The 20,289-nt window shown below is 49.9% G+C and overlaps 6 protein-coding genes across 6 annotated transcripts; all 6 read left to right on the plus strand.

The window, feature by feature from the left end:
* Nucleotides 1-329: 329 nt before the first annotated feature.
* BGW36DRAFT_425098 (uncharacterized protein) lies at nucleotides 330-3,164 on the plus strand (the record flags this gene model as incomplete). The annotated part of the gene is made up of 2 exons (XM_046220067.1): nucleotides 330-1,002; nucleotides 1,051-3,164. 2 exons carry the CDS (start codon nucleotides 330-332, stop codon nucleotides 3,162-3,164), a joined length of 2,787 nt encoding a protein of 928 aa, XP_046073974.1.
* Nucleotides 3,165-4,903: 1,739 nt separating this feature from the next.
* Nucleotides 4,904-7,950, plus strand: BGW36DRAFT_395397 (putative serine/threonine protein kinase; the record flags this gene model as incomplete). The annotated part of the gene is made up of 3 exons (XM_046218036.1): nucleotides 4,904-5,041; nucleotides 5,110-7,726; nucleotides 7,778-7,950. 3 exons carry the CDS (start codon nucleotides 4,904-4,906, stop codon nucleotides 7,948-7,950), a joined length of 2,928 nt encoding a protein of 975 aa, XP_046073975.1.
* Nucleotides 7,951-9,351: 1,401 nt separating this feature from the next.
* BGW36DRAFT_291412 (methionine transporter) lies at nucleotides 9,352-11,127 on the plus strand (the record flags this gene model as incomplete). The annotated part of the gene is made up of 4 exons (XM_046210836.1): nucleotides 9,352-9,448; nucleotides 9,502-9,733; nucleotides 9,787-10,237; nucleotides 10,288-11,127. 4 exons carry the CDS (start codon nucleotides 9,352-9,354, stop codon nucleotides 11,125-11,127), a joined length of 1,620 nt encoding a protein of 539 aa, XP_046073976.1.
* Nucleotides 11,128-11,599: 472 nt separating this feature from the next.
* On the plus strand, nucleotides 11,600-14,880 carry BGW36DRAFT_373765 (aminopeptidase). The gene is made up of 3 exons (XM_046215617.1): nucleotides 11,600-12,179; nucleotides 12,228-14,613; nucleotides 14,662-14,880. Exons 1-3 carry the CDS (start codon nucleotides 11,803-11,805, stop codon nucleotides 14,788-14,790), a joined length of 2,892 nt encoding a protein of 963 aa, XP_046073977.1. The 5' UTR covers nucleotides 11,600-11,802; the 3' UTR covers nucleotides 14,791-14,880.
* On the plus strand, nucleotides 14,881-15,996 carry BGW36DRAFT_373766 (uncharacterized protein). Its single transcript, XM_046215618.1, has one exon. It carries the CDS (start codon nucleotides 15,223-15,225, stop codon nucleotides 15,772-15,774), a length of 552 nt encoding a protein of 183 aa, XP_046073978.1. The 5' UTR covers nucleotides 14,881-15,222; the 3' UTR covers nucleotides 15,775-15,996.
* Nucleotides 15,997-17,417: 1,421 nt separating this feature from the next.
* BGW36DRAFT_356936 (uncharacterized protein) lies at nucleotides 17,418-19,552 on the plus strand (the record flags this gene model as incomplete). Its single annotated transcript, XM_046213830.1, has 5 exons — nucleotides 17,418-17,571; nucleotides 17,635-18,122; nucleotides 18,181-18,283; nucleotides 18,344-19,369; nucleotides 19,419-19,552. 5 exons carry the CDS (start codon nucleotides 17,418-17,420, stop codon nucleotides 19,550-19,552), a joined length of 1,905 nt encoding a protein of 634 aa, XP_046073979.1.
* Between the last annotated feature and the right edge of the window lie 737 nt (nucleotides 19,553-20,289).

Genomic DNA, 20,289 nt, shown 5'->3' on the forward strand with positions numbered 1-20,289 from the left:
AGCCTGTGCCTAGTGTAGTTCTACTACGCCACGCCACGCCACGCCACGCTGAACGGGACAGTCTCCCGGACATGTGATGGGAGCCTCTCGCTTCTCAGGATTCGCTTATCCTTTACGCCCTGCACCGTTGGTTTCGGTTCTGATTGAAGTCAAAGGATGTGCAGTATCCTGTTCCTGTTGCGATAATTGATATAACTCCCCCCACTGCCGCGAACAGCTGAGCCACCTTCCCCATCTGTGTCTCATCTGGTCGATTTTTCGTCCATCGCAGGCCTGTTTTTTTCACAACGGTATGGCGGAGTAAGGATCAAAATACCTTTTTTATGTTTATGGAGGACGACGATGTTATGGCATCCCCGGCGCGGGAACAAGACAAAGGTGCTGTTATCGAATCGACACATTCGCAGTCGCGGTCGCCGTCTCCATTACCGTCCGGTCTCCTTGACGCTGCATTCATCACTACGTCGACTCCTGACCATGACAACAACTCGCGGAAATTCTCTCGATCACCACATCCATACCACCGCATCAGCTCCAGACTGTCCGAGCGTCCCCGCGAATATTTAGATAGAGCTTCGAGCGGGACACGGGACGGTCGTCCACAGCGGACAGCATGGACGCGAACTTCGGCGCGAACATCTAGCGACAGCGGTACAGAAGCAGACGATGAGAGCACTGGATTGCTGAAGGGCTTACCAGCACCCCCGGCGAGATCGCGGAAAGGCTTGTGGAATGGGACCGGTCGTGACGATCCTGCTCTATGGCTACAAGATGACCGTCTTGCCTGGTCGTTGTTTGTTCGGTCGCCGTCGAAAGCGTCGAAAAGAAGCTCGAGTGAAGATTCTATTCGCACCACCCAGGCTTCTGCGCGAGGTGTCGTTGCGTTACGGAAACGCAATGAGATTCTCCGCAGGGTGACTGAAACTACACTTCTGTTTTCTGTTGGGGCGATTGTACTGCTCTGCGAGGATGTGCGTACGTATACGTGCTTATGGCGTCCAGGTAAGAATTCTCCGTCTGTAATAATAATTTTAGTGCTAATAAAGGCAGAAATTTATACCCATATCTGTCTTATTGTTACGCTTTATGCTCTTTACCCACTTCGCATATCATTTTGGCGTCGGAAACCACGCGTGACATTCTCATTTTCTATACCCTCTACCTTCGATCCAGCACCATTATTATACCCCGTTTTAATACCTGTATTTGTGGCATTGTCGGCAAGGCTGCACAGCCCTGCCTTACTCCTACCGAACATACTCCTCAGTCTCTCGTCGATACCACCCCAAGTTATTCCTTTTCATAGATTTCATCACGGTCTCAGCATATCTCATTGGATTGTCGCTTGCATCCCAGTTCTTCTCTCGGAACATGATATTTTGGATTGGACTAAGTCTACGCCATTGTCTTTGCGCGGTTTGAATTCGGAGTCTCTTCTTTTGATATACCCTCTACATCAAGCATTGATACCCACTCTCAACTTTCTTCTTACGACTAGTCTCCTCCCAGCGGAACTTCATTTGCTGGGAACTGCATTAATTAACTTGTTTTTATTCGCCGAATCGCCGCAAGCCGAGGTTCTGAAAGCATTGTTATGGCTTGGTGGCCTGAGCGTTTGGATTCTCTGTCGCACTGTTCTCAGGTGGGAAATCACCCTGGCCAGGATTCCATCGTGGAAATTTCGCCGGCCGCCTAATAGTTCTTTGTCACCAAAAAAGTTGATCAATTTCCTCGACCATAAAATCTGTGAGAAGATTGGTGGGCTAGGCATGAATAGTGAAGATCCGGATACGGACAGTGACGATGGCGATAGTGGCGCTTTAAAACGGCAGAGAAGCCTTCCCTGGCAGGATGCCTTTTTCAGTCGTCGCGATATTTCGTCTGCCACAGAGGGAATCAAACTTGACGATCTCTGGCCGGCATCATGGGCAAGCACAAAGCAACTCCTCGTTTCACATAAGCGACGACACACGATATCATCCGTGGAGAACCTTGATGCTGAAACAATCAAGCCTAAGCGTCCTCGCATGACACCGGGCGGGCGTCGCAAGCGGTCGATGGCGCCTGATTTGGCTTCCTTTCTTTCATTGACTGCGGCACAGGCGCGCATTCGAAGGTGGTTATATTCTGGGTATATATTCATGGCTGTGGTATTCATTATCCTTGTTCCAATCCGCAAATACATTGCGGACAAAGCACTGCACGGAGTTGATCCGTTCGGCTGGGCCTTGGGATATTTGTTCGGCAATATATCTGCTTTCCGATTCTGGACGGTGATGTGGAATCTCGAATATTGGATACAGCTCCCTCCTCGACATGTCCTCGACGAACATTACTGTCATTCAGGTTGGGTTGAACATCTTCGTCACGACACATTTGGAGAAGCCACGACGCGTCTTTTGATTAGTGGCTATTGCTTCCTAGTCCTCCTGGTGGGTATGGCGATCGTTCTGCAACTCAGCAAAATCGCCGAGGTGGACACGCGGCGCAAAGTCTTCCACGGGATGATGGTGTTGATGTTCCTCCCCGTCACATACATTGACCCGACCTATTCAGCACTAGCTTTGTCGCTGGTCCTCGTTGTCTTCTTACTGCTGGACCTGTTCCGTGCCGCACAGGTGCCCCCAATTGCCAAACCGCTCACATACTTCCTCGCGCCATACACAGACGGGCGCGACCATCGCGGCCCTGTCATCGTATCGCATATCTTCCTCCTCATCGGCTGTGCCATTCCCCTCTGGCTCTCCCTCGCCGACACGCCTCGTACCGGCATCGGTCCATGGGCAGGCTGGGACGTTGCGTCTCGGGACGTGAGTATGGTTAGCGGGATCATCTGCGTGGGGATGGGCGACGCGGCCGCGTCTCTCGTTGGGCGACGATTCGGCCGGCTGAAATGGTTCTGGGGAGGCGGCAAGTCGCTCGAGGGTAGTCTGGCGTTCACAATGGCCGTGTTTGTCGGGCTAATGACTGCGCGGATTTGGCTGGTGATCGGTGGCTGGCAGGCCGACAGCAGTAACACCTTGTCGACTTGGCTTCTCGTGTGTGTGAAGTGCCTCCTGGCTGCTGGCGGCGCCAGTCTCACCGAGGCCGTGCTTACTGGCGGCAATGACAATGTGATTGTGCCTGTAGTGCTCTGGCTTTTAGCTCGAGGGCTATCGATTTAGACCAGGCACGTCGGCTCTAGAAAGACAAGCTGTGATATGGATATGCTAACGGTGGCTAGACTTGGATGATGGTATATATTGTGGTCGTGTGGAAATAAGGGCTGTATTATAATTAAACATATATAAATATAAATAATACATGTATCAATAAATAACGCATACATTGTGCGGAGTATGACAAGTGACAATGGATACCAAGTATATCGGTGGGTCACTTTGATTGGCGATCTGTGGGGCTTATCAAATCACTTCGAGACAGCAATTACACCTTCAATGTCAACTGGTACATCGATGATATGTAATGATACAGTATATATATAGACGAACATGTCTGGCAATAATATTAATTAATCATTAATACGGCGAGGATTGCCACCAGCCCGCCACTTCGTGCGATTCAGCCTGGTGCGTGCCGATCGTGGGTTGGTGGCTGCTTATCTTGACTCATCACGCCAACTCGACAGTTGCTTGCGTTCAGCCTTGCTCTTAAAGTATACCAAGCACACCATTAATCCTCATACATGTAATGTTACGGAATATTCCGCCTGCGGAATAATTCAATATAAGATTTGGGCTGGAATGTGGGGACGCCGCCAATCAGCCGGCCAGGGAGAGACGCGGTAACATTGAATAAGGAATCACGCATGGATCTGGTTTGAGAGTCGAATGTTGTATACTGCGTGAATGCATGGGCGTGGTATGGGCACGAGCGTAGCAGGGAGTGATAGGCAGAGTCACTCGCCAGCGTTCAGCGGCGTCACGAATCACGAATCACGTTACCCGGGTCCCGTGACCGCAACGCTGCAATTCTATACATACACATATGCATACTTATATACACACATACATACATATGACATATATATATACGTACACTCATATATTCATATATCTATATACGGATCCCCTGCTGCATATGTATAGGGTACTCAGTAATGCTAAAAGATAAGCGTGACCGCAGTGTCATGTGCTCCCCTCCCCACGCGGCCCAATCAGCGCCGGCTTCCCCAGTCAACCCAGTCATCCACCACCGCGCATCGAGTCTATCTGCTGCTATCATCTCTGCCTCTCTCCTATCCTCTCTTCTCTTCCTCCTCGTCCAGTCTCCCTTCGCGAGTCTCGAGTCTCTCCCATCAGCCTCGCCTGAGAGTGTCTCACCCTCGTCGTGCCGGCGCTCACGTGTTCGCGCCCTGGCAGGAAGCCGCCCTCTTATCTATTATCGCCTGCTGCTTAATATACTTTCCAGCAATAATTCGCCTTCCGTCATACCCAGCCAGCGCTTAGCTGCTCGGAACCTTGGAAGCTCTCCTGCACATCCGACCGTCCCTTCGCTCCCCTGTTGGAGTCATTAAGACTGCTGTGCTTCTCTCCTTTCTTTCGTCTTCGTTTGCACTCACTTGGCTGTATTCTCCGTTTGGTTACTGTCTGTGTATCAACCCGGTTTCTGCCTGCACCATCCACCCATCTTCAACGCTTGCCCCGTCGACGGCTGCTTCAACACCAGCGTCCAGCAAGACTCCGCCTGTTCGAATTCCATCAGTCGAACTTGCTACCTGCCACCGTCACTCGACTACCCCATCATAGTACCCATGGGCAACGTTTGCTCGCCATCAGACACCCTCCCGCTGAAAAGGTAGTCGTGAAGGAAAGGAGCGTGGGAAGCTTCTCGGTGGAGGACAAGCACGGTCGTACTCGTGGGTTCTGTCTGGGATAGTCATCCCAGCTGTTTGTGATCGGTCATGGCTTCTGCACACCCGCCGCCTTCTACAAGGCGAGGCCGCGATGGTCACCATGCAGAGGTACCCATTGGCCGGTACTTGCGGATGGAGGAGATTGGCCGGGGAAGCTTTGCAACCGTTTACCAGGGAGTGCACTCGGTATGGATTCTGTCTTGAAAATCCATCTCATCCTAGAGAACTTTCACATCCTAACTAATCGTTTGTAGAAACATCGGTCCTACGTCGCGATCAAATCCGTCAATTTGTCGAAGCTCAACAAGAAACTGAAAGAGAACCTCTGGTCCGAAATCGACATTCTCAAAGGGCTTCATCATCCACACATCGTCGCCCTCATCGACTGTCACGAGTCTACCTCGCATATCCACCTAGTCATGGAATACTGTGCCCTAGGGGACCTGTCTCTATTCATCAAGCGACGCGATTCTTTACGGGACCACCGATATACCAGAGACATGATCATCAAATATCCTAATCCCCGAGTCGGTGCCCTAAATGAAGTTGTCGTACGACATTTCCTCAAACAACTTTCAAGTGCTCTCAAGTTTCTTCGAGATCGAGATCTTATCCACCGCGATATCAAACCACAAAATCTACTCCTTTGCCCGTCTCCTATCTCTTATCGCAGCGGCGTCGCTCAAGTGGTACCATTCAAAGGCAGCGACGACTCGTTCACGCCTCTGGCTGGTCTAGAGACGCTTCCGATGCTCAAGATAGCTGACTTTGGATTTGCTCGATCTCTTCCCTCGACCTCTTTGGCCGAGACTCTTTGCGGCTCTCCTCTCTATATGGCTCCCGAGATCCTACGCTACGAAAAGTACGATGCCAAAGCTGATCTTTGGTCGGTTGGGACCGTCTTGTACGAGATGGTCGTCGGAAAACCCCCTTTTCGGGCTTCTAACCATGTCGAGCTTCTTCATAAGATCGACCGACATGACGATAAGATCAGGTTTCCGGACGATATCGAGATATCTGACAAAGTCAAGACTCTCATTCGGAGACTACTGAAAAGGAATCCAGTTGAACGGATGGATTTTGCCGACTTCTTTGACAACATTGTTATTCAAGAGGATATACCTGGTCTTGTAGGGGACGATCTTGCGTCAGCTCGACGCCGTTCTTCTGTTGAAGCCGAGGCTACAGGTCCTAGCAGCCCGCACCCGGATACTCAAGACAGTAGAACTCGTTCGATCCGAGACCAAAGGCCATTTGAAGATACTAATGAGCCTTCGGCCACTCGCCCCATCCCAACTCCGCCTCCACCGTATGGCAGCCCTCGGGCTGTCTCGGGCACTCCACCCAGGCCAGAAGTTCTACAACACACCACAAGTGGTGACAAGGCACCGCGCACAAGTGATTTACAACGAACTGCAATGATGGGCCAACGACCTAGGCCGGTATCACATGTTACGGCTCCAGCGCGGCAAGAGCTGCTTGACCGAAACCAACTAGCAATTGAACGGCGACCAAGCCGCACCTCACCACTTTCATCGCCCGTTATAGAGCAGGAACAAACCGCAAAAGACCAACGTGAACGTGCCGCACAGGATGTAGCTTTTGAACGTGACTATGTGGTTGTGGAGAAACGGGCAGTAGAAGTCAACGCTTTTGCAGATGAGCTGGCCAACAGCCCTCGAATTCACTCAGGAACTGGTCTAGCTGTTTCTCGACAATCCGGTGGCATTGTACGACGAGCTACTGTACAAACTGTCCCGCAGACAAATAACTCGGCTTCACCAAAAGCCGTACAGATTTCTGGCCGAAGCCGGGCTGATTCCCACACTCGCCAAGGCTCTTACGAACGCCGCTACGGCCAGAGCCCTACGTCAGCTACATCGGCCATCTCAAAGGCTCTCAACATGGCAAGCGGTCGGTTATTTGGGGTTGGATTCTCTCCTCCCGTAGGACTCGGCAAAGGAGGACGGTCGCCCCCGCTAGCTTACAATCCATTTCCTGCATATCCAGCGGCACAACAGAGTCTTCTCCTAACAGGTGACGGGAGTAAGGCAAACACTGCTGCTATTGACGAAGACACGAGAACAATTCAATTTATCGAGGAATGCGCTACTCGGAGTGATGTCGTTTATGGGTTTGCCGAGGTCAAGTATAAGCAACTTATTCCACTCACTCCGTCCGTGCAGACTGATCAAACTGGAAAGCCTGGTGATCAAATATTCTCTGATTCTGACGACGGTGAGTTGACTCCGGATGCTGTGGTTACGTTGTCCGAAGAGGCACTGGTACTGTATGTGAAGGCTTTGGCTCTTCTTGCAAAGTCAATGGATATCGCTGGGACCTGGTGGGCTCGCAAAAACCGTGGCGACATCTTCAGTGAGACAAGCCCAGGAATGTCTGCCACTGGTGCTCTGGTAGGCACGCGCATCAACAATGTTGTGCAATGGGTCCGCAATCGATTCAATGAGGTCTTGGAGAAGGCCGAATTTGTCCGTCTGAAACTGATTGAAGGCCAAAAGCGACTTCCTCCCGATCATCCGAGCCACCCTAGCAATCATTCGGTCGATTCTGCCTCGGTCGGTGCTTTAGGCACTTCTGCTGATAACGTGATTGTCAGTTCTGGAGTTACTGCAGAGAAGTTGATGTATGATCGCGCGCTGGAGATGAGCCGAGCAGCCGCCATCAATGAGCTAACCGGAGAAGACCTACCGGGTTGCGAGATTGCGTACATCACCGCTATTCGCATGCTTGAGGCTGTTTTGGAGAATGACGAACTGCCGCGCACGGGTAAGAGTGGTGACAAAGGTGCGGATAACGATAGGATTGTCCTGGATGGAGTCCAAGTGGAGGATCGAAAGGTCGTTGTCAAACGTAAGTGATGCTGCTGAGGTTTGGGTGTTTGTTTGCTGATAAGTAGCACAGTGGTGTCGAGCATTCGAACCCGATTGTCCTCACTTCGCAAGAAAATCGCTGTTGTGAGCAAGCGCAAATCCGCTCCAGTCGGCACACCTCCTGGAAAAATAACATCTACAGGCATGCGACCGAATTCTCCTGCGATTGCTTATCCCGTGACTGGGGTGAGCCCGCCACGGTAGACATTCGCATGTTATGGCATCTATATACTGCGTCACTATAACGCTTTTCTGTCACGACAGCTCAGACCCGCTGAGTTTACTTGCATTTCTGGTTTTTCCGAAACAAGTTCAAGTATTATTGGGCATATAATTATATTAATAGTTGCAGGATTAGTAGAATCCTGCATGGTTTTTTTTTTGGATGGAAACGGTCCTATAGGCTATTGGGGACGGCGTTTTCCGTTCTGTTTACGCTTCTTGGTTTATATACTCTTTGCACTGGGCACCAGACTGACATTATTGGACACTTCACATGATCATTTATTTATCTTTACCTTTTTCCTTTTTTTTTTAGCGCCGCAAGGATTCAGGAGTGGAATCAGGAAGGCAACGGACGGCAACGGACGGCGCGGTTTCTGTATATACATATATCATCAATCATCAATCATGGGATGAGATGGCGTTTAGTTGGTTATTGGAAGGACTGCTTGTATTTACCAACCGAGTCTGGTTGATTTGGGTCGTACAATTCAATGTTCCATATGAAGCTATTTACAATCAATATACAATTAACTACACGTGTACATGTATATTCGATCGGGATGCCGATGCAACAGCACTCGGGTGGCTGGATCGGGCACATTGGCGCAACACATGGCTGCACTAGCAAAGTCTATCCGATAAGTCCTATTTTCCTATTCAACATTGAATTATTCGCACATTAGGAATTATACCACCTATTCATATTAATATTTAAGTGCCTGGACGGAGCACATTGCCATAAAGTACATGCTCGATGATCACCCAGAGCCAAAAATGGCGTGATCAGTTTCCGTGTGTCATAGTCTCTGCTCCGTGCAAATCATTGGATGCCGGCCTTCTAGAAGCTGTATTGCACCATCGTCGTTGTAATGCTCACCTCAAATGGCCTATTCACAATATTCTTGGGTGGATGCAGCCTTGGGGTGCATTCGGTGGTTGCATTCTCATCTTGTTTTGAAAAATTTTTTTTGTCTTTTGGGTGTTTTGTTGTTTGGATTTGGATCTGTTATTGTGCCCGTCGATATTTGATAGATACATTTCGATCGATATTGACTTGTTGACTGTTGACTTGTTGAACTTTCTATCATACATGTACATTGACTATACGTTTTTTTCAGCTGGACAACAATCGTTTATCCCTGCTCCCGCCACCGATCCTTTGCCTCCGTATTGCACCACCGTTGGCGTGATAACATCATCGCATCCCCGCCTATATCCGTTTCAATCCGCTAATTAAAGATTTTCTTGGATGTTGTTGTAGCATCTGGCTTCCGCTGCCTGTTTTGCCAAGCGTCAGGGTGTTTATATTGGGTGGAGAGCCCTGCAGCCGCAAAATTCACGGAGACTCTCTGTGCATTTTTTGATCTTTCTGTCCTCGCCATGTCGGCGAATAAATCCGTCAACCCTATCGTTACAGATGAACACGGCCCTGAGGCTTCCGAAGCTCCCAAAAAGGTCGACGCCATTTCTCAGCTATGTATGTTGACAATGATAACACATGGTGATGGAGACTGACTTGCGTGCCAATAGATGATGGAAATGTCTATAATGTCACACCAGACAGCCGGCGCCAAATCGGCCTGTTCAGTGCGCTGGCTCTGATCTTCAATCGAATCATCGGAACTGGTATATTTGCAACACCGAGCTCCATCCTCTCCTTAACCGGCAGCGTCGGTTTGGCTTTATTCATCTGGGTCATCGGCCTCTTGATTGCATTGGCGGGAACGGCAGTGTATCTTGAATGGGGAACTGCTATTCCTCGGTATGTATCAAGATCTTTGTAGCTGTATTGTCAAGGATTCTGACCTGTTGAAGAAACGGCGGCGAGAAAAACTACCTCGAGTATGTATACAAGTCGCCCAAATTCTTTGCCACCGCGATGTTCGCTGCCTATGCTTCCCTCCTCGGCTGGGCGGCTGGGAACAGTGTTATTTTCGGCGAATACATCCTGCACGCTGCTCAGGTTGAGGTCGGCCGATGGAACCAACGTGGCGTTGGGCTGGCCTGCATCACAGCCGCTTTGCTGATCCACTCGACTGCTCTGAAATGGGGTCTACGGCTGCAGAACGTCCTTGGTGTGATTAAGCTGATTATCATCTTGATCATTATCGTCAGTGGATGGGCTGCCCTTGGCGGTCATTTGAAGGTCGAAAAGCCGCATAACTTCACAAATGCCTTTGAGGGAACCCGTGGAAGCGGCTATGGTATTGTCACTGCTTTGTATAATGTGATTTGGTCGTTTATCGGATACTCGAATGCCAATTATGTGAGTTCCTCAAATCCTTTGTATAAAAGCGCCCACTAACATCTGGCTAGGCCCTGAGCGAGGTCCGGAATCCGACCAGAACCCTCAAGATTGCGGCTCCTCTCGCCGTCATTGCAGTTGGAATCTTCTATATTCTTGTGAATATTGCGTATTTCGCCGCCGTCCCTAAGGAAGAGATCCTATCTTCTGGCCAGATCCTTGCTGCCGCTTTCTTCCGCAATGTGTTTGGCGAGCGTGCAGAACGAGTGATGTCGGTTTTCGTCGCCCTGTCGGCCTTTGGCAATGTCTTGTCTGTGTTATTTTCACAGGGTCGTATTGTTCAGGAGCTTGGCCGTGAGGGCGTTCTCCCCTTGTCGAAGTTGTGGGCTAGTAACAAACCCTTCAATGCCCCTGCTGCTGGACTTCTGGAGCACTGGGCCGTGTCAGTCATCGTCATGCTTGCACCTCCACCCGGTGATGCCTACAGCTTCTTGCTCAACCTCATCTCCTACCCGCTCTCGATCATCAACGTCTTTGTTTCTGGCGGTCTGATCTACATCTACCTCAACCGCTCCAAATACACATCTTTCACGCCTACCATTCGCGCGACCCTCCCCGTCGTCATCTTCTTCTTCCTGTCCAATATCTACCTCACCGTCGCGCCTTATATCCCACCTGATGCCGGCGAGAGCGTCTACGAGAACTTGCCGTACTACCTCCACTGTGTCGTTGCTCTGGGGGTCTTCGCGTTCGGCGCTATCTACTACATATTCTGGGCTATTGTGTTCCCGCGTCTGTACAAGTACAACCTTGTCAAGGAGACTATTGTCAGCGCGGATGGGTGGTCGAGGGATGTATTTGTGCGTGTGCCGTACAAGGCGATTGCACAAGAAGACGGACATGAAAATTGAGACCATAGTTAGACTATAGAGAACGTAATAGAACCGAGATTTAGTAGAATGCAATAATAATAATCAGTGATCGTCATTAATATAATTGATATCATAAATCGATTAACGAATTGCAGGAATGTCCCAGTCTTCTATGGCAGTCCACCCATCGTCCTCATAGGCGAATGGACCCCTCAAACTTGCTGGAGGACTGTCTGGCAGGGCGGTGTGCATTTTCACAGGGAACATCTGCATGAAAACAATATCTGCCACTCACGACTCGATCACGCCCTGCATGGATAATAATAATGAGAGAGAAGACTGGAGCAGCTAAGCGAACTCCGATAAAAGCCAGCAGCAGCATGTCACGTGGATTGCCCCACTCCGTCCGATCATTGGCTGCTATTGGCCAATCGGAGCCAGATCCTGCGGCGCAGGCGGTGAGCGCAGAATCGTCGTTATCACTCGTTAAGGCTTTGGTAATCACCTGCTACATCCGTCACTCCCTCCTCATGCTGACTCTTAATATTGTTGTTGTTGACACGCTCTACCCCACTATCCCTCGTCTGGCCCTATCTCCGTCCTTTGTTAGGCCTCGTCTAGCGGGGTAGTCTTCCCTCCTTTGATTGATCGCTACCCCTCTCCTCCTGTGGTGTGGTGGTGCCTTTCCCGCTTACTTTCGGTCTCGTTGGACGAATGCATCGGACCTTCCTCCCATCTGCTCCGCGAGTCTGGTACTCTGCAAACTCTCCTGTGCATGCGACTGCTAGACCGTCGTTATTAAGAGGCTTCTCACGTCCTTTGTCCTCTTCTCTTTCGCGTCCCTCCCGCATTGCTGCTCCTGCTCCTGCTTCTCGCTCTCGCCAGACCGTCCCCACTCCTCTCGCTCAATTCTCCAAGAGACACTGCTCGTACCGCAGAATGTGCCACGCCAGGCATGCTGACGAGCCATCGGGCTCGACCCTCGTCCACGGCCGCGTGGTGCTACCGACCAATGTCAAGCCGGTGCATTATGACCTGACCTTGGAGCCTGACTTTGAAAATTTCACCTACGAGGGCACTGTCGTTGTTGAGTATGCGTCCTGCAACAGCTGGCTGTGATCAGTTGCTGACCTTGTTAGTCTCGATGTGAAAGAGGATACCAATTCCATCGCCTTGAACACGCTCGAGCTTCAAATCCACAGCAGCGAGGTTTCCGTGGACGGAGTCGCCATCGCTTCCAACCCTACCACCACCTATGACAGCGATGATCAGGTCACCACCGTTCAATTCACCCAGACCATCCCGGCGGGCTCCAAGGCGCAATTGAAGCAAACCTTCACGGGCACCTTGAATGACAACATGGCTGGCTTCTACCGTTCCTCGTACAAGACGGCCAACGGAGGAACCGGGTATATTGCTTCCACCCAGATGGAGCCTACGGATGCTCGTCGAGCATTCCCGTGTTTCGATGAGCCGGCCCTGAAGGCGGAGTTCACGGTGACATTGATTGCTGACAAGCATCTGACCTGTCTGAGCAACATGGATGTTGCGTCAGAGTCGGAAATCGACTCGAAGATTACCGGCGGTAAGAAGAAGGTCGTCAAATTCAACAAATCCCCACTCATGTCTACCTATCTGCTGGCTTTCATCGTTGGTGAGCTGAACTACATCGAAACCAAGAATTTTCGTGTGCCGATCCGTGTGTACGCTACGCTGGATCAGGATATTGAACACGGCCGCTTTTCCTTGGATTTGGCCGCAAAGACTTTAGCATTCTACGAAAAGGCTTTTGATAACGAGTACCCTCTGCCTAAAATGGATATGGTTGCCATTCCTGACTTCAGCAACGGTGCCATGGAGAACTGGGGCTTGGTGACTTATCGAGTGGTTGATGTCCTCCTTGATGAGAAGACCAGTGGTGCTTCTGTGAAACAGCGTGTTGCTGAAACTGTTCAACATGAACTTGCCCATCAGTGGTTCGGTAATCTGGTCACCATGGACTTCTGGGATGGTCTCTGGCTGAATGAAGGATTCGCAACCTGGATGTCATGGTATTCATGTAACGCCTTCTATCCAGAGTGGAAGGTTTGGCAGACCTACGTCATTGACAGCCTGCAGAGCGCTCTTTCTCTAGATTCATTGCGGAGCAGTCATCCCGTTGAGGTGCCCGTGAAGCGTGCAGATGAGATCAACCAGATCTTTGATGCGATCTCCTATTCCAAGGGCTCGTCTGTTCTTCGCATGATTTCTAAATACCTGGGCGAAGATACTTTCCTCCAAGGTGTTCGTAACTATATCAAAAAGCACGCGTACGGAAATACTGAAACTGGTGATCTTTGGGCCGCGTTGGCAAATGCCAGTGGCAAGCCTGTTGAGAAGGTGATGGACATCTGGACGAAGAACGTCGGGTTCCCAGTGGTGCAGGTCACCGAGAATGCAAGCGCGGGTACATTGAAGATCAAACAAAACCGTTTCCTCCGAACTGGCGACGTCAAACCCGAGGAAGACCGGACGATTTTCCCTGTTCTTTTGGCGCTCAGGTCGAAGGAAGGGGTGGCCGAAGACTTAGTCCTCGATGCGCGTGAAGGCGAATTCAAGGTCCCTGACCTTGACTTTTTCAAATTGAACGCCGATCACTCTGGTTTGTACCGCACATCTTACACCCCAGAACGATTGGAGAAGCTCGGAAAGGCGGCCAAAGAAGGTCTTCTGACTGTTGAAGACCGTGCTGGTATGGTTGCCGACTCGGGTGCTTTGACTGCTGCTGGCTACCAGAAGACTTCCGGGTTGTTGTCGCTCCTCAAGGGCTTCAACACCGAGTCTGAATACATTGTGTGGAATGAGATGCTCACGCGAATTGGGAGCATTCGCGCAGCCTGGCTTTTCGAGGATCAGAAGGTGCGCGACGCCGTCAAGGAATTCCAACGTTCTTTGGTCAGCGAGAAAGCGCACGAGATTGGCTGGGAATTCTCGGAGCAAGACGGTCATGTCTTGCAACAGTTCAAGACGCTTTTGTTTGGAAGCGCTGGATCGGCAGGCGACCCAGTGGTAGTGGCTGCTGCTCAAGACATGTTCAAGCGCTTTGCCGAGGGCGACCACAGCGCAATCCACCCCAACATCCGGGGCAGCGTTTTCAACATTGTCCTGAAGAACGGTGGCGAGAAGGAATACAATATTATTCTCGACCGCTTCCGCCATGGTTCAACCTCTGACGAAAAGAATACTGCTCTTCGCAGCTTAGGTGCCGCTGAGGATATCGCATTGGTGCAGAGGACTTTGGACTTGGCGCTGAACGGCGAAGTGAGAAGTCAGGATGTGTACATGCCGCTCGCTGGGCTCCGCAACCACGTTACGGGCGTGCAAGAGCGGTGGAAGTGGTTGGTGAACAACTGGGATACTATTCCTGCCCGATTCCCGCCTTCTCTACCCATGCTTAGTGCGGTTGTCCAACTTTCTACGTCTGCTTTCTGCACGGAGGCTCAGCTCAAGGAGGTGCAGGCTTTCTTTGCTTCTAAGGATACTAAGGTAGGCTTACCATTTGCATTTCTATGACTTAATACTAACAAATATTAGGGCTTTGACCGTGCCATCAGCCAGAGCTTGGATGCTATTCAGTCCAAGAGCAACTGGGTCGAGCGCGACCGGAGAGACGTGGAGCAATGGTTGAAGAGCAACAGCTATTACCTCGATCAAAAGCTATAACTTGTAATTATGGACTAGTTAAAAATCATGTATAGTATTCTCATCTACGCATTTAGGTTTCATCCAAATAGCATATATTTATTTCGGCACAATATCTCCACCATTCCATTCATAGCTACATGTATACGTTGACGGTAAATAGGAACATTGCAGGCAATATAGTGCGCCAAGACTGATATAAACGACTAGAACTGTGTAAACAAAGTTTGATTAAGCAACAAAATAGCAGTAAAACACGAGTGCTTATTAACATAATCAACTCCTCCTCGAATCCGTAGCGTTCCAACATAAAACGAGGGCCGTGGCCAACATCATTGGCTGATATTTCCGCGGTGTTTCTCCAACACCTCCAAGAATTTTAGCTCTTTGGTTATTCACTATTATAAATGCCTTTCCTTCAGAATAAAGATAGCTAAAACTACATCTGGATATATGCCTCCGATTACCAAACTCTGGCACTGCCGCCTCAGAGAGGGGTGCACTGCCGACTCCCCAGCCTTCCTCCAAGTCCTCTCTGAGATCTTCGAGCTATGCTCGTCCTACACCAATCCCGATCCAGCATCTCCGCCGATGCACATCATGTATCAGGACATCAACGACCCTGCCAAGCTGCTGATGATCACCGGCTATCAGTCGCAAGAACTCAACACGGAGGCTGACAAGGCCTATGCTTCGAATTACCTCCCAAGGATGTTCGAGCACGTACAGCACGGGTGGCTGAAACAGCTCGATGCGGATATCGCTTCGTTCTCTCTCGAGGAGTCGCTGACTGTTACCTACGGCCTGGCTCCTGAGACATGGAAACTGGAGCAGGGAGCGGGCGGCTGGGATGTGTGGCCGCAGACTGCGCAGGCGCGGAAGAATATCAATCAGGTTCAGGATCTGAAGGAAGGCCTAGTGTGGGTGCAGATAACGCCGGGCAGCGATGGCGCGGCGCCGAAAGAGGGAGGGAAGCTCCAGCTTCGAAAGGTGCTAGGACGGTGACTCGGCATGTTGTATGTTGTGTAAAAGTATAAAACTTATGAGCATTCAATTGATTCCCCATGCAATCGCTGATCGTGCAGGATCAGGCGGCTCCAAGAAATTGGAAGTTTGATAACGTATTCCACAAGCACCCGGCACGCCCGTGTGTATTGCATAGAAAATTATAATAAATACAAAAAATTACATTGTAATTTTGGTAATTTTAATCAGCTTTGATGTAGGCTTATTAATTTTGATATACATTATTATTGAAGCTTCTATTATATATATGTTTAATTTTAAGCTATGGTTTATATATAATTTTGTTGTGATATTGAGATAATAAAAATGGCCATTTTCTATGCAATACACGGGCGTGCCGGGTGCTTGTGGAATACGTTAATAGGCTGGATGCATGACATGCAAATATACCCGATGCCACACGTCAATGGCTACCCAAGAATCGGAAGAGTGAGGCGGCCGGGCAGCATCAGAAATAGACTAAAAGAGAGACGCATCCAGATTTTGTAGAATGTTGAGAGAATAAAAGCTTCGAACATGGATTGTCGAGATGTCGTCGATTGATACATACATGGCATGGCGGCAGGCGCAGTCGACCTCCTACCTGGCTCCTTCCCGCAACACTGCGGCGTGCTGACCCCGCCGTCTCTGCCTTGCCGACTGCGCCGCGACGACAACACCAAAACACATTCCAGCCAAAGTACACTCCCTCACCCAGTCTATCTGCCTCCACATCGCCTTCACCCAGAACCTAGCACCTGCACCTGCACCCGCACCCGCACCCCTGGTGAGGCTCGGCCCAACTGGTATCGCAGGATGACGCTGGAGGATATGCAGCTTCTCCAGGCACCAGTCCATTCGAATACACTTCCCTCGTTCCCTCCCTGATTCGCTTAGCGTGGCTGTGACGCCCGCTTTTGCCCTGCTTATCCCCAGGGCTTAATCCGTGCCAAATCATCAGGCGCATGCCCAACGCTCCGCCACGCCTCATTTTTTGGCTGCAGAATGCGTGGCCGGGTAATTTCTGACAGGAGCACGGCGAGATGGCCCATATGGCTGATGCCATGAGCGAGAACAAAGAACGCGAGCTTAGTATTGACTGACTCGTAGAGGGCACTGGGTTGATTGCATGATGAGGGTTTTCGAGTACACTAATTGCGTGGAAGGGGGGTGCCTGGGTATGGGCCAGTCTGCCTTGGGTATGATTATTTTACATACTTTTATCTTCTGCTCTGCTCATTTATCCGGCCAGAGCTAACGTGTTCGCCCGCTTTGCAGTTCTTTGCCCTGGTGGATTGCTAGCGAGCAACCGATCCATCCGCTTGATGCCACCAATTGCATCGCGATCACACTCTTGATCACAGGATCGATAAGAAGTGATTCGTCCCCACAGACTAGGGCGATGAGTGGGCAATCGTCAGTGAGGCAAAAAGCTAATTTGTGGTGGTGGATCCGCTTTGCCTTGATGTATGTACTAGAGGTCTAAACGTTGAATACAAGTGTCTTCGCCCATCATTCAAAGTGCCCTGTCCCCCTGCCGCTGCTGGCTGTGTTCAAACTTGTCAGTGCCCAACCGGTCTTCGTCAGATATAAAAATGGGTTATAAACAGGCCGAAGAGAGTATCTCAGATACCTACTACACAATGTACGGCTACCATCGAGGTCGTCCAGACTACGCAAACATGGTGACTGTGGGTGATTACGACTTAAATCAGGGATTTCACGCCTATACTTCTGCCACTTCTCGTGATGCTGGACTTGAAGCGTATTATGGACTATCCCCTAACCCTGATCAAGGTAATGTCGATATAGTATCCCCATCATAACCATGCTGACTCGAATTAACCCACTTCTTTTTAGACTGCATGCAAGCACAAGGCGTATCTCCAGGTCTTGGATCTGTTAATTCAGAGCCGATCCTGGCCCGATCTACTACAGAGCAGCAGCAGGACCTCCGCGAGCGCCGCAGGGCAGTTGACTTGATGGAAAGCCGAGAGATACCATGGAATGCTCTGGCCTCAAAAAGACGTCGACATGATACCCAAATAGAATACTACCCAGCGGCTTTCCTCCCGGAACCCTACCAAGGATATATGGACCAACAAAACCAAGCCTTCCCGCCCACTGGACCTCCTTATGGCTTTGGCGAACCAGCCGCCTCTTCAGCCAGTCAACAGCATGGCTTTTACTCTTCATCTGGCTCCAGTCCTACAACTCAGGATAATCATGGCGAAAAACCCAAAGGCGGCCGCCAACCAGGAATGAATCTTACCCCAGCGGCAGTGAACAATGCTCGTCTGGTCCGCCACCTCGGCGCTTGCTTGAGATGCCGAATTCTACGAGAAAGGGTAAGACTTGAAAATCATATATGATTGTAGAATCCACCTTGACTAAGCATCAATGAAGTGCTCAGATGGGGATCCATGCCTCAGATGCGCCGAGACCCATGGCCGCAAGTGGAAGGGATGCTTCCGCAGTATGAGGTCACTAGGAGATGCATTAGTACCACGTAAGCCTCCATAGAATTGTAATATCTGGGCTAGTCTGCTAATACATATCTTGTGTGTAGCAATGCTTGCAGATCGCTTGCGTCGCCCTGCTTTTGAAAACTACATGACACAGAACACGCATCACGATGTTAGTTCTATGATATTTCGATTACCACTAAGTTTTGGGTTTGGACCCCAATTCGATGGATTTTTGGGCCGCGAGTTCATCCCCTCGACTGATGAGTCGGATTATTCATATGCCGTTTTCTCAAGTAGAGAGGGCCATCGGTCACATCACCGTTCCCACGCCCTGTTCATCTATCCGTTATATAGCTCAGAATCGGAAGTCAACAGCTTGTTAATCAAGTGGCTGAAGAAAACAGTGACGGATCCGAGAAGCATGAGAGAGTGGCGAAACTTCTGCTTCCAAGAACGTCGAGACAGGTGGATGCGAGACCTGCTCGAGAAAATTTGGGAATACTCCGCGACATGCTGGCAGCAGCGGGACTCTAGGTATCATGATATCGATGAGACTCTTGCACATACCTGGATGCTCACCCTACTGGCGACGATGCTGTCCATTTCAATCACTGTGCCGCCGGATGCCTTGCAGGCTATTTTTGACAGCCTAGCCTTCTCAGATCTCAGGAGACCCAACGTCTCGAGATCTAGTATCTCGAACTCCTCTCGACCAATCAACAGGTGTGTAAAGGGAATTCTGCTGGCTTTCTACGAAAAAATCGTCTCAAAAGTCATGACTAAGCTCGACGAGTTGATTAAGTCCAGCAAAAAGGTAGACGAACGCGAATGGGGCCACATTTACTGTATCTCCATTCTGCTCGTCATTGTGGTCAGCCAGACCCAGATGTCGCTTTGGGACAACTACAAAATGGCAGAAACCGAAGGCCGCCGGGGACAATGGGAGAAGACGAGTGAATCTTTGGAGCAGCTCGAGGAAGCATACACCCATATCACGCTTGTTTCTCACTGGAAATATAAGCAGACTAAAACTGGGAAGTATCGCGACGGAAGCTACCGCATTTCCGACTCGCTGTTGAGAAGTCTCGTTGATGGGATACTGCGTATTCGGCGTACTCATGGACCAGGTGCGTCGCCTTGCTTGGTAGAATGAGAGAGCTTGCTGACTTGTTCTAGATGTGTACCGAAGTCTTAAGGATGAGCTGCAGGTGGGCATGGACGCGGGGTCTGGATTCGATGCATCGATGAACACGCAGCGACTGTTTGGGGTTTACTTTAATCTGATCTATCCAGAGCAGGGGTCTATATAGCAGTGTGGTAGTTTGTTGTACTATATTTCTGTCTAAGTAGGCTTACATTACTGAGCAAGCATGATAATTACTAAATTAATTGTTACACTATCATTATTATCAGTCATAATGTCCGTCATGTTAATAGTCCTGCTGTACGATGTATAGCGAAACAACAGGGTGGAGTAGACGCAGTCCTGCTAAAAACTGTTTTGGGTTTGCTCTGCCACCGAACGAACGATATAAAAGTTGGAACCTCCATGGCATGGGAGACCATAGACGTAGACTTGGTGGCTCGATCTTCTTCTCTCTCTTTTATTCTCTCATCCTTTCTTATTTGTTTGTATTCGTGGTTGCGATGAGACCTGCTTCATTAACATGGACTCGATCGCAGTTCAGCTGGAGCATTGCTCTGAATAATGCCCAAAACAATAAGCATGGAAAGCTTGGAAACAAAGTTGAGTGAGAGATGAGGTGAAGTGAAGAGAAGCAGTGAAAAACAACGCAGAAAAAAACAGAACGACTACCCGTTCATCACGTGACCCAGACCCACTGCCGAAAGAGAACTTATAGGCGCAAACTCCGCCCGCTTCTTTTTCCATTCCTCACACATTTATTTACCTACGAACGCATAATCAACCTCCAGTTTCCGATTCCCTGTTCTATCGAGAATAGACGGAGAGCATTTCTACGGGATGGCAGGTCATATTGGCGAACCAGAATGAAACCCTTCTTGGGGCAACTGTTTCTCTCACCGA

The sequence above is a fragment of the Talaromyces proteolyticus genome (genome assembly GCF_021365285.1).
Source record: "Talaromyces proteolyticus strain PMI_201 chromosome Unknown BGW36scaffold_4, whole genome shotgun sequence".
NCBI classification, from domain to species: domain Eukaryota; kingdom Fungi; phylum Ascomycota; class Eurotiomycetes; order Eurotiales; family Trichocomaceae; genus Talaromyces; species Talaromyces proteolyticus.

Excerpts from the sequence above, each read along its gene's own strand:
- BGW36DRAFT_373766 (XM_046215618.1), top strand. The coding sequence starts at position 15,223 with ATGCCTCCGATTACCAAACTCTGGCACTGCCGCCTCAGAGAGGGGTGC.
- BGW36DRAFT_373765 (XM_046215617.1), top strand. The coding sequence starts at position 11,803 with ATGCATCGGACCTTCCTCCCATCTGCTCCGCGAGTCTGGTACTCTGCA. Across the intron at positions 12,180-12,227 it reads GAGGGCACTGTCGTTGTTGA|TCTCGATGTGAAAGAGGATA; the intron begins GTATGCGTCCTG and ends TGACCTTGTTAG. Across the intron at positions 14,614-14,661 it reads TTGCTTCTAAGGATACTAAG|GGCTTTGACCGTGCCATCAG; the intron begins GTAGGCTTACCA and ends AACAAATATTAG.